The 12802-nt window shown below is 43.6% G+C and overlaps 1 protein-coding gene across 9 annotated transcripts in view; it reads left to right on the top strand.

Annotated features, from left to right (window-relative positions):
* Window positions 1-2065: 2065 nt before the first annotated feature.
* Window positions 2066-12802, top strand: part of LOC127599714 (serine/threonine-protein kinase BRSK2-like) — a 122781-nt gene continuing 112044 nt past the window's right edge. For 2 of the 9 annotated variants that reach the window (XM_052063882.1, XM_052063881.1), the window contains exon 1: window positions 2067-2466. In XM_052063882.1, coding sequence (XP_051919842.1) covers window positions 2373-2466 — 94 coding nt within the window. In that variant the 5' untranslated portion in view covers window positions 2067-2372. Of the gene's footprint in view, window positions 2467-12802 lie in introns of all 9 variants that reach the window. The other 7 variants (XM_052063884.1, XM_052063883.1, XM_052063880.1 and 4 more) reach the window with 6 other exon arrangements.

Consider the following 12802-nt stretch of genomic DNA (forward strand, 5'->3'; position numbering starts at 1 on the left):
TGAGGAGGTCTTCGAAGTACCCGGCCACCGGTTCACAACGTCCCGAGTCGAAGTCAGCAGCGCCCCATCCCCACTGTACACAGTGTTAGTGGTGCACTGCTTCTCCCTCCTGAGACGTCGGATGATGGACCAGAATTTCCTCGAAGCCGTCCGGAAGTCGGCTTCCATGGCCTCAACGAACTCTTCCCACGCTCGGGTTTTTGCCTCGGCGACCACCGAAGCTGCGTTCCGCTTGGCCAGTCGATACCCGTCAGCTGCCTCTGGGGTCCCACAGGCCATAAAGGCTCGATAGGACTCCTTCTTCAGCTTGACGGCATCCCTTACTGCTGGTGTCCACCAGCGAGTACGGGGGTTGCCGCCATGACAGGCACCAACCACCTTACGGCCACAACTCAGATTGGCCGCCTCAACAATAGAAGCACGGAACATGGTCCACTCGGGCTCAATGTCACCCGTCTCCCCCGGAACATGGGAAAAGCTCTGTCGGAGGTGGGAGTTGAAACTCATTCTGGCTCCCCATTCATTTTAGAGTTATTTTCAAGATCTTCCTCTTTGTTTTCAAATCTCTAAATAATCTCGCGCCACCATACCTCTTCCGCTCATCCGCCCCTACACACCTGCCCGGCGCCTCAGGTTTGTGGACCAGTCTTTGTTAGAAGTACTAAGAACTAAACTGAGGCTCAGAGGGAATCGAGCCTTTTCTGTTGCTGGTCCCCCTCTCTGGAATGACCTCCCACTGAACATTTGGCAAGCCTCCTCGCTGCCCATCTTTAAAGCCCTCCTCAAAACCCACTTGTATTCTTTGGCGTTCGACTCAGCATGATTTTACTGCTTGGTGCTTTCTACCGCCTTTATTACCATTTCGTCTTACTGTTTATTGTGTATGTTAAATCGCTCCATGTACAGCACTTTGTATGCAGCGATGGCTGTTTGAAAGTGCTCTATAAATACTGTTGACTTGACTTGACTTGACTGTAGGGCTCCCCCGGCAGCTGCACAGCTGTTGGTCATAATTAGGGCCTTAAAAGGACTCCCAGCCCGAACACTCAGTGTCGGGTCATTGTTGCTTCTTGCTACTGTCATGTGTGTTGCTGTTTGCTCTTGGTTTCATGTTTAGTTCATTGTTATGTTTTAGCTTTAGTCAGGGTTTTTGTTTGATACTATGGACTTTGTGTGTTTTGGATTTAGTTTTCTTTATTTTAAATACAATTCTTCAAATACACCCTGCTCCTCCCTCCTGCCTGCTTTTTGGGATCCACCACCACCATGCTACGTGATACCGTCACAACAACAAGTACGATTTATTGCATGGGCAAATGAGAGCAGACAAACTGTCAACGCTAAAAAGAGGAACGTTAGCTCAGCAAAATACATTTGTACGCCAAGCTCAGCTGAACCAGCCATCTGTTCGGGCTAGCTTTCGGTTTGCTCAACTGATAGCAAGCAGCGGTAAGGAGAGTTTGTCAAGAAATGCACGAATGCTGTCGCGGAGGTGGTGTTTCCCGAGAAGAAAGACGTCTTTAATACCGCAAGTGTATCAAAAAAAGTTATTTGATTTTGTGTGGGTTTCTGGGAAACGATACATTTTTCCGTCTAGGTACTCTTGCAGTCACACATCTGCTGTTACAAACCCCCATCAGAGAAGCGAAAAGTTATGTGGCCTTCACAGGAAAAGGTTTGGGGACCACTGCCTTACAGTGAGAACAACAACAAACGACAACTACAACTACAAAATCAAGAACATGCATTTTATTATGCCACTTTTCACTCATCCCAGCATGAAAGTAAACAAGCATTAACTGAATATTTTGTATATTTTTGTGAGATGTCCATTTTATAAGTGGAGGTGAACATTTGCAAAGGCGACTTCCTACACGTGATTATGCTCTGGCAAAGTGCTTCGGGGGAAAAAAAACCAAGCAACAACGTGTGGCGCTCCTTTGAAAACGACAGCAAAACTGACCTGGGCAGGTTGCCTGTGGCTGAGGGACGTTTAAAGCTTTTATTTTGAAAGAAACAGCCGGAAGTACACTGCATCATTTTCACATCGGGGTGTAGGGCGAGACGGAGACAACGGCGGTTGATGCTGTCCCATCATCAGTTCACACCCAACGGCGCTGCAGCGCACCGCTCCGCGGACTGTACCGCCATGATACTCCGGTTCAAAACCTTCAACTGAACCGCCTTGAGGACGACTAGATCCGAGGACAGCAAGGAAGGGACGTGGATATACACGCAAGCGGGCGTACCTGCGGACACGCCGACAGAGGCAAACTCCACTGCGCAGCACGATTGTGGTTCTCTCCCCAGAAACGTGTCCAAGTTGGACAAGAAATATATCCTCGCTCCTGCGTATCAGTTCACGCCTCAACATGTCTTCGTCGGGCAAGGAGGCTAACAGTGGGCATTGTGCCAACTATGTGGGACCCTATCGCTTGGAGAAGACGCTGGGAAAAGGACAAACAGGTTAGTGATCCCGAGTAGCTACAGCGGCGGATGCGGCTGCCTTGTTGGTCCTCGTCATCGCCGCACCTGCCTTGCTGACATAGCATGTGAATCGAAGGCTGTGCCTTGAGGTTGTCGGGATGTGGGCAATGGGAAGTGAGGAACGCCTGGAATTGCAGATGTGAATGTTGCGTTTGCGGCTGTGCGGTGAAGGTCGCTCTCCTTGTGGTGATGATGACGGTGGTGGTGGTGGTGGTAGTATGCCTTTAATCCTTGTTGTCAGGCAGAGAGCGCACAGTGATAATGGCATGTAATTCCCTTATAGCATCCATTCATCACATGGCTGCTCTCCGCAGAGGCCGTTGCGCTGTCCGAATATCAGTTCGGGCTGACGCACGCACACGCACGTCCTCAATTGTGAGCCTTTGTATTAGCTTGACAAGTTGATTCAACTTTGTGGTTGTTGATGATGTTTCGTTTACTTCTTCTCCACGGCGCCAGATTTAGTAATAACTCCGAATCTGTTCACCCTAAAATGAGGAAAACTGAGTTTTCCGTTTCAAAAATTCAGGTAACTCAAACCGGACAAAGGTGGGTAAAGCTTGTTTCAGAGAGATAGAAGACTTAAGCTCTCGGCCAGTTACTGCAGTAACAGAGTACCGAACCTTTTCTCAATGAACCTTGAGTTTCTCTCTCTTTCCGCCGTCTTTCAGAGCCACGCGGGCCAATTCATTCCCTCATTCATTCAGCAGGCGAGTTTTGACGTAGCCTAGTTCGGCTGTCATTTAATTAAAAAAAACATGCACACAAACATGGCACGCGCTTTTGATAATGATCACATTGATGAAGGTGCAGCATTATTGTGCTGAGAACTGAAAATTTATCGGGAGGTGGTTATCAAACCATGCACGAATGTTTTAGCATTTTCAGAAAATTGGCTTTTTGAGTGGTACCGTTTTATGTCCATCATCCACATACACAACCTAATCTGCCCTTAAATTTGCAACCTAACCAATCATAGTCATGCTCTGACATCCTGGCAGATATTGTGTGTTGCTCTGTTTCTTTTTTTTTTGTTTGTTTGTCTTTTTTGGGGTACAATGTTGGAAAAACTGAGCATTTAAATAAGGCAACTCTATGCAGAGCGGTCAGAAAAGGGTGTCATGCCGAGGTTGGAACAATGTTTTTATATTTCATCTTCAGCTGTTGCCAAGTGTGTTGACCCCCCCCCCCCCCCCCCCCATTGGATTGCACCAAAAGGAAATAAATCAATAGGCAGCAAATTTCCCCTGCTGTATTATTGTGATTGCAAAGGTCTACATTGAAAGTTAGGCGTTGACCCGAACAGCCGTGTTCTCCCACGCCGTCTCCCTCTCTTTAGCAGCTGCATCGGTCTTCCTGAAAATGTGTTAAAACTCGCTGCAAGAGCACATTAATATTTCTAGTTTAGTGGGGTGAAGAAAGCAGTCACCCTCTTCCGCATTTCCATTGTGACTCATCGAATCAGAGATCCATTGATGCTAGCTTCTCATAGTTGTGGTGCATGCGCTTAACTCCTGGTGAAAACACGCCGGGTTGATTAAACTTATTCAAATCCGATTTTCTGGATCCAGAAAATCAAGGTTTCCGATTGCAGAGTAGATCAACTCAAAGTTCAGCATTAGACACAGTTTGTTGAACACTCTTTGTGAAAGTAAAGTACTTTATGTCGTGTGTTCAGGATTTACATTTCAAAACAAAAGTTCAACATCATGGAAATTAACCCGCAGCCTTTCAATCGACTAAAATACAAGGAATTTAAAATGGTAGTTTTAATGGGGTTTTGTTATTGATATATTTAAAGATCTGAAGTTGGAAATCATACAAAATATGATAGGATAGGAACTCACATGTGCAGTTGTCACATTTCGGTTTTTCGGTCTGGCCAGCAGGTGGCAGGAGCGGTCTCTCTAGCACACCTGCTGGCAATCATTAATCAATAGAGACACTATTTAAGGACTCCTACGTTCGACACCTGTTGTGGGAGTATTGTTTTTGGCATTGCTTACCTCATTGCTCATTGACTAGTGGCTTTTGACCTCGTCGTGTTTTCGCGTGTAGTCTCGGTACCAAGTTTGTGTGTGAGTACCATTTTGTTTTGATGATCTGGCTTTTCTTGCGTGTACAAAGTGTTACATTGTTTTTCGTTCGTAGTTTGTGGGCTTTACTTTCCTTTTCTTGCTCTTTTGTGCAAGCACCTTTTGTTAGTCGTTTTTGATTTACCTCCTGGTCCTCATTGTGGACCAGAGCTTTATGTTCTCGCTTATTTTCGGTTCGGTTTGGACATTAAATTGTCTTACTTCGGAGACCTTGTTTTTGTCTACGCTTATTGGATCCCCCTCCCTAACTCGGTTTACCCGAGTACGTAACAGCAGTAAAACAGCTAAAATGGCTTTAAAAGGAGGCGAGGTCAACATAACCAGCCATTAAAGAACCCAGAGGTTAAAAGTGGAATTAATTTATTTCAGCCACAGAGGTTCTCAGTAAACTGCACGGGCTTTCTTCAGGTTCCATTCTCAAAATATGCATGGCAGGTTAATTCAAGACCCTAACCTGCCCATAGTTATGAATGATTGTTTATATGTGTGATTGGGTGGTGACCCGACCAGGATGTATCCTGCCTCTTGCCAAAGTCACCTGAGGTTCCAACTCAGAGTTGAGGACATGTAGTTGAGAAACTGGATGGACCTTTCAGGTTCAACTCCTACATCAGAAAAGCTTTATTAATTCTACAAGTAAAGTAACATTTGAACATGCTTGAGTGTAATACAAGTATAGAAAAGTGAACCACAACATTACATAATACAAATAACCGGTACGATGCCTGACAGACACTGAGGGAGATGGAACAGGAAAGTGTTTGCAGAGTGACCCCAAAGACATTTTGTAGGTAATGAAAGACTCAATGTACGTGTACCCTATTGATCTATTGACAGAGCGCGTGGGGCCTTCTTTGCAGAACCAAACACGATCAAAATCACAGACCTGCATTTACAATTTAAATAAAGTTGTAATCATTTATCCATTCTTTTATCTTCATTTCATAGTGATTGTCTTGGCCTACTGGTAGTTTGTTTGTGTGTGTGTGTGTTTTTTTTCCCAAATTGTATTGTCCAATCAAATTTCAACTTCAATGTGTTGCCGTGTACATATTAATTCATGCAGCGCCTTCGGGTCGTCGGGTGCAGCACATGCACCCACACACACACACACACACACACACACAACCACTGAAATCTCTGGTTCTTTTTTTAGCCAATCAGATTGTAGATTTACCTGTGGAAGGTCATCCCGCAGTCCTAGTACAATACAATACAATTCATCCTGATTTAGAGAGCGCTTTCTAGTGACAAATGAGTTTGCTCATCCTCTCACTGGTTCAGCAACTATCGTTTCTAATTGATTCAGCTCGATGTGCAGCCGTAGCTTAATTTACGATGGAGGATGGTGTCAAACAATGTTTAAAGTTTCACTTTCAAGAAAAACTGAACGACTTTATGAGGCTAGGTGAACCAACACTGCTTTGCTGAGTGAATTGTTTCAATCTGGAATATTTTGGGTGGGCACTTTTGGACAGATCGGTATTCCGTCCCTGGTACGGATTTGTCTGTCCGTCCATCCTGCAGGGATGCCCATAGCAATGTGTGTGAAAATGATTCCACGGCATGTGTGCTTGCCTTGCATTTCGGTCTTTTGTTGTTGCATTTTTCTTTCCCGCTCCGTCAATCACATGTGCCAAATATATATTTTTGATTTCTTTTTTCTCAGGTTATTAACGATTAATAATTACTTTAAATTTACTGTCTTAATGCGCTGCCCACATTTGTTTTGTGTGGAGAGGGTGAAAGCAGTGCGCAATTGCCCACACACGCATCTTAGAGGGTACATTGTCCAGTACGTCCCTGGTGTGTATCCACTGGAGTTGTTTGTGGTGTTTCAGGGTGCGGAATGATTCTAAATAACCTCATCACATCACAGTGGCTTGATACTAAAATTGGCACAGAATAAAGTGGATGAAATGACAACCTCATTGAACAAGCTTTCCTGGCGTTTAGAATTTATTGCATGCTAAAATAAATGTTTGTGTCAGCACAAAAATACATCAATGTCAAGGGTTTGGTTTTAAGAATATGCAGTAACAGCCTGACAACACTGTAACTCTATTTACCATCATATAGTCACCCAGTTAGCGCAGCTGCACCACGCACTGTATGAATGGCTCAGGTTTAGTTCAGCTGTCCCGCCATCTGTTAAAACATGGAATCAGAAATGTGAAAGGTATTGCCCTGCAGTCCCAGCATGGACAAGAGTCGTGCCTCATTTGCCGAGGGTAGATGAAAGAGTCACAACTGGTTAATGACTTTGTACCTATAGTTGGAATTTAATGACTACGTATAACAATATCTCACAATAAATTTACAATTAATTTGACTAAGCTATGTAAATCTGTGCATTGAAGTCATATGATTGTCGATCCGGTGAGTTGTCAGTGAGCTGCCGTCAGTATTTCAGGCTGGCCGACTACGGCCGAGTCATCGGCGACAGCTAAACAGCGTCCAGAATGGACACACCGAGACTACAGGGGTCCGATCACCTGACAAATAAAGAATAAAACAGTGTTTTGCTTCTTCACAATGGCCCGCAGACCTCAATGACATGTTTTCCAATTGCTTTTCATTTCGCCAATCACCACGTTGTGCGTGTGTATGTGTGTCTGTTCTTTTGATTTCTATTGTTTTTTTTTTTCCTTATTTGGCTCTATGTGATTTCTGCCATTTTCACACAGATGCAATGTTCTGAGATCACTTGATATTGTACCAGAATGTCCATCCATCCATCCATTTTCTGATCCGCTTTGTCACGTTACGCACAAAGCAGGGAAAGGAACTGCTTCGTACGTAACAGAGCAAACGAGAATAAGTGGATCCCCGAAATAGCAGACACTGACAAGGACTTCATCTCAAAATAATATTTATTATAAACAAAAACTCCACCTAATAAAAAACAGAAAATGCTGGCAAAAACGAGAACCAGGAAATAATGTAACGCGAAAACAAAAAGCACTTGCAAAAAACGGCAAGGAAAATGATTAGACGATTACTAGTTCAAGTGTACACTTTGAATCATCACAATGGGGAGACAAAAATGTAACAAACACCAATCGTATTAGAATAATGTTTACAAACATGGGCAACAGCACTGGCACGGCATGCAATAAGTCGACAGCCGGAGCGCCTGGATATAGCAGGTGCAATCACAGACAAATAGGCAGCAGATGTGCAGGCAGCAGAAATGAACGCCTGCCACCTGCTGCCAAATACGGGACATGACACGCTTTATCCTCACAAGGGTCACGGGGAGTGCTGGAGCCTATCTCGGCTGTCTTCGGGCAGTAGGCGGGGGACACCCTGAACTGCTTGTCAGTCAATCGCAGGGCACACAATAGGTGTGTTCACACGGCACACATTTGCTCCGGTGCTGCCCCACTTGGGTTCACACGGGGGTTTCTGCAGCGGAGCAAAACGATAGAAAACAAAGAGCTGTCGTGTTGGTTCTTTTGAAAACATACACAACTTAAGCAACGACTGTACAGGCCCGTCCTTCTCCTTCTCAGTCTCCGTGCCTTCTGCTCAAGAGGCGTTCAGTGACCGCCTCCGAAAACGTAAATTAACGATGACTTCAATGACACTCAGAATAGCAAACATATAATGCGCCAAACAGAAAATCAAGAGAGGAAATCACAAAATAAATTCTATGGGGGGTTGTGAACACACAACAGAGGAACAAACTACACAAACAACTCTGAGACAGTCCAGTCTCCTACAAAAGGAAAGATGATGTTTGGGGACCCCCCCCCCCCCCACGTTCTAGTTGAGATGGTATATCCCAAGAGGCAAGGTGCCACTTGCTACTGTTATTGCCAGTTGCCATTCTATAATCTACTAAAGCACCAGTCAACTGTCATCAAGTCTTGTGTCGTTATTCGACAAATAGTTAACGGAAGTACAACAGCACGAAAGCAAATCCCCCCAAACAAACGAGCATTTGCTCCGGAGCAAATGTTTAACCCTGTAGCATTCACACGTACCATTTTACATCGGTGCTGCCCCGCAAACGAGCACTCTGCGGTAGACCGGAGCAGCACCAGACCAAATGTCACCCCTATAGATGAACAACCATCTGCGTTTACACTCACACCGGGCCGCCTTGTACCAGGATGTATTGAAAATAACTGTGTAATGATGTGTCGGCCCGGAGCCAGACCCCACGCCTTCTCCCGGAGACCAGGGGCGCGCCGAGGCGTTCCGCCTCTTCCCGGGCGTCAGCTGAAGGATCCGGTGGGCCGACAGAAAAGAAGCGAAGAGAGGTTTCTTAGTTGAGCCGCAGATCAGGGGACACACCAGAAGTTTCTAAGAGCTTGAAGCCGAGATCGTTCGAAGTCCAAAAATAAACTAAGTCCAGAGGCCGAGGTGCAGACTGGTCACAAACGAGTTTATTCAATCAAAACCCGGAGAGGTACAGATGTGCACATCGGAAAACTCTGAATTCTCCCGGGAATACACACAGGTTTTATAGCGATATGAGGGGCAACCCCTCTCATTTCATTGGTTAGTTTCTACGATCGTTTGTTAACTTAATGGTGTCATACTGCGTTGTGTAATTCTGAATGGCTGTGGCTTTCTTCGTTAGCTAGATTTTAATGGTATCTATAATTACTTCACAACTTGGTTTATGGATTATAATGGTATCAGTTTTTCTGTTTATAAAAATGTAATAGGGGCCCCTACCGGGCCTTTGTGTGATTGCTTGTGGCTTTAACCATATCCGTATGCGTGGCCACCTAGGGATGATTTTTGCTGGGCAGACTACAGGCATTTTGCTAATCTTAACAATGACCATTTCAGGACGGCTAACTTGCTTTGCTATGTTCTGCTAATCTTAACAATGACCATTTCAGGACAGCTAACTTGCTGCGCTATATGTTCTGCTTATCTTAACAATGACCATTTGAGGGCAGCTACCTTGCTTTGCTATAATAACCACATTCCATTGTAGGGTCGTTACCTTGTGTAGCTATAGCAACCATACTCATCTCCCGCACGCTACATTGGAATGTAAAAGGCTTGTATTCTTAACCTTCAAACATACACCGTTTAACATAGAACAGATTCCCCAATACACACGCACTCAGTACTCTCTTTGCTGCGTAGGTCAAGCCGTTGATGAAATGATATAGAAAAGCATTGAGTGTTTTGTCCGAATGAAACCTATTAGAGGAGGTCAAAAGTTGGTAGCTAACATGCTTCGTAAATATACAATTAGCTTCTTGGTTCCACATTTGTTTGACGTATTAATTTCTCTGTTCGACATCCGTATGCCCGTTTTTTTCTCTATCAACTACGATCTATTAACGTGGTTTAACACAATATTAATCGGAGACGGTTGTTAGCTAGCAAATCAGTGCATGCGGAAGAAGCAAAGCAACAGATAAAAACATCGCATGAACTAATAAATGAAGCTCATCAAAAGGCTAGTTTTACTTACACTTGATCAAGTTTGCATTATGAGTGTCTTGAGAAACTTTCTGAATATGGATGCATTTTATATCATGAAACCTTGACCGTGGATGATCAAATAAACACTGACTTTAGGATCAAGTTGCATGCGGGGTCCATTGGAATGTGTCATCCAGGTTACTTCATAGAAGAATTATGAATGAATGCTCTGAGCCAAGTCCTCCTTTGTGAGTCAGTGACGTCACTATCCTAGTTCTCGTGTCGACACGAGTGCTGTCAACAGTGGATTATACCTTTGTGCTGCAGAAGCTCCTGCCCATGATACTTTTTCTAGAGCAGGGGTCTCAAACTCCGGTCCTGGAGGGCCGCTGTCCTGCATGTTTTCCAAGTCACCTTGTTGCAACACACCTGATTCAAATGATCAGATCATCAGCGAGCTCTGCGGAAGCCTGACGTTGAATCTTTTCACTTGAATCAGGTGTGTTGCAACAGTGAGACATGGAAAACATGCACGACAGCGGCCCTCCACGACCTGAGTTTGAGACCCCTGTTCTAGAGTAACATTTCCTGATACTGAAATTTCTTCATACTGAAATTTGAATTTTTTTCATGAAGTGAAATGTCTTTTATATCTAAAAACGCCCAATCTAGAATAATGCACTTTAAGTCTTTAACTGAAAGTTGGTTCCACATACAGTATTAAATTTCTGCAAGATCACGGCAGACTGTCAAGGTTTGACCACTGAAGTCCAAGCCGTGGAGCCATATGATTGTGTCGCCCTTATTTCAAACCAGTTCTCAGGTGTCTAAATCTGTATATTTACATATACGTAATACCTTGATATGTAATGCTCAAAATACCAATTACAGCACCCCTTCAGCCTCCCAGCAGCGCAACCAAGACACACACTATGAATTGAATCAAAAGACTGTTGGAAATAAATTATTAACATTTAATGTAACTTGTAAATGTATTAGTGTTTAGCCCAGCAGATGCTTAGGGGCTCTCACTGCATGCCACTGTGGCAAGCGGGTTCTGTTTGCATAAGCGGAGCCCAAACTCTCGTCAGACAATGAAATCATTTTCACTCGTTGAGTCACAACTTCATACAAAACGCTTCATAAAGTTCTCAGTTAGTGCATTTTGTCCACCTATGAGGCACATCATACAGCGGAAATGTAGCCAAACACAAATACCCACCGCCCTCACCCCTACAACAACTTCTGAGCGCCACTTATCAGAAGATAATGCTGTTTGCGGCTGCTGCAGCCTACAATACTCAATGCAACTCAACTTGAAAGTGGCAGATATTCGCAGGTTAGTTAGTAGGAGTCAGTAATGAGAAATTTCTTGTAGGGGAAGTTATTATATAAATTACCCGAATTGTGACGACACAATTCTCAACATGAAGAATGGCTTACTAAGACACATTTTCAGCAAAGGGCAGCCAACAGGTTTACTTGGTTGTTTAATTGGTGAGTGCGCAGACACTTCAAAAACAATTTATAAAATACAAGAAATTAAACTAGCAATTTTCAATAATAAATACAATTTATAGCTCAGAAATCATATACTACAACTAAGGTAATAAAAATCACTGTCAAAAATTCTTTCGATCTGGCAGAATGTTTATGTCAGCTTATTATGCGAGCTGTCAGAGCAGCTGTTTACACCTCATTTTAGAGATCATTAAAAGATTAACTCTTTGTGAAAGGCGCTGGTGTCAAAGTCAAGGCCCAGGGTCCACATCTGGCCCGCCACATCATTTTATGTGGCCCGCGAAAGCAAATCAAGCATGTCAAGTTCCATGATGCTTGCTAAAGTCTAAACCAACATTTCAAATTGTCATATGTAATCCACAATAACGGTCATTATTCTTTACTTCTGATTTTAAAACTAGCTATTCCTCAATTTGTCATGTGCTGTTTATGTAATATGTGGAGGTGAGTGAACATTTATATCATTTCCCAAAATTGATTATGGCCCTCCAAGGCAAACCGTGACTACAAAGTGGCCCGTGAAAAAAAATGAGTTTGACACCCTTAGTGTATGGTGACTTCTATTTTATATACCGGTACCAGAGATTGCTGTGACATGAGCTGGCCCATTTAAAGCAGAAAGTCAGGCCGAGGCGTTTTCAACGCTTGCCGTGTGAAAGCCCGGGTGGCGCACTGAACCAGCCAAAGAGCCGCATGTGGCTCGCGAGCCGCGGGTTGGCCACACCTGATCCATTGTAAAGGTTTATATAACTTTATACATAACTCAGACATTTTTTCATAGCCCCGCAATGTTCAACGCAGCATCCTTCTTGTGCTAATTTCTGCTATGTAAATTTGAAATTATTTATAGTTTTTTTAAATAAAGGGATGGAAATATACATTTTGGATTCATCGATGAATTCTTGAAATAATTGTTAGTTGCAGGCTTAATGACAAAGTTTTAACTCTGGGACTTCTTGAAAATATACTTGATCTCCATGGCAAATTTTGTTTTGAAAGTCTAGGAAATTGAATTTGTGCTTTGTGGTAGCATTCTATTAAGCTCTGATTCAATTTGTCATTTCTTTGGTTTATCGTGTTCAAAATGTTTTTCATCATCCTCCCCATGAAGCAAACCTAGAGTGGAAATGTTTAGTGTTTTGTCTCATACACACGGGACTGAACGAGTTTTGTGAGAACGTTAACCTCATATACATGTGGACATAAAAGAATGTGCCAGTACTCATGTGACAACTGCGGTGGAATCTCAAGAATTACCCCAGTTGCTTGTTATTAATATTACTAGTGTAGCTTTACTACCG

Source organism: Hippocampus zosterae, chromosome 4 (assembly GCF_025434085.1).
Source record: "Hippocampus zosterae strain Florida chromosome 4, ASM2543408v3, whole genome shotgun sequence".
In the NCBI taxonomy this organism is placed as follows: domain Eukaryota; kingdom Metazoa; phylum Chordata; class Actinopteri; order Syngnathiformes; family Syngnathidae; genus Hippocampus; species Hippocampus zosterae.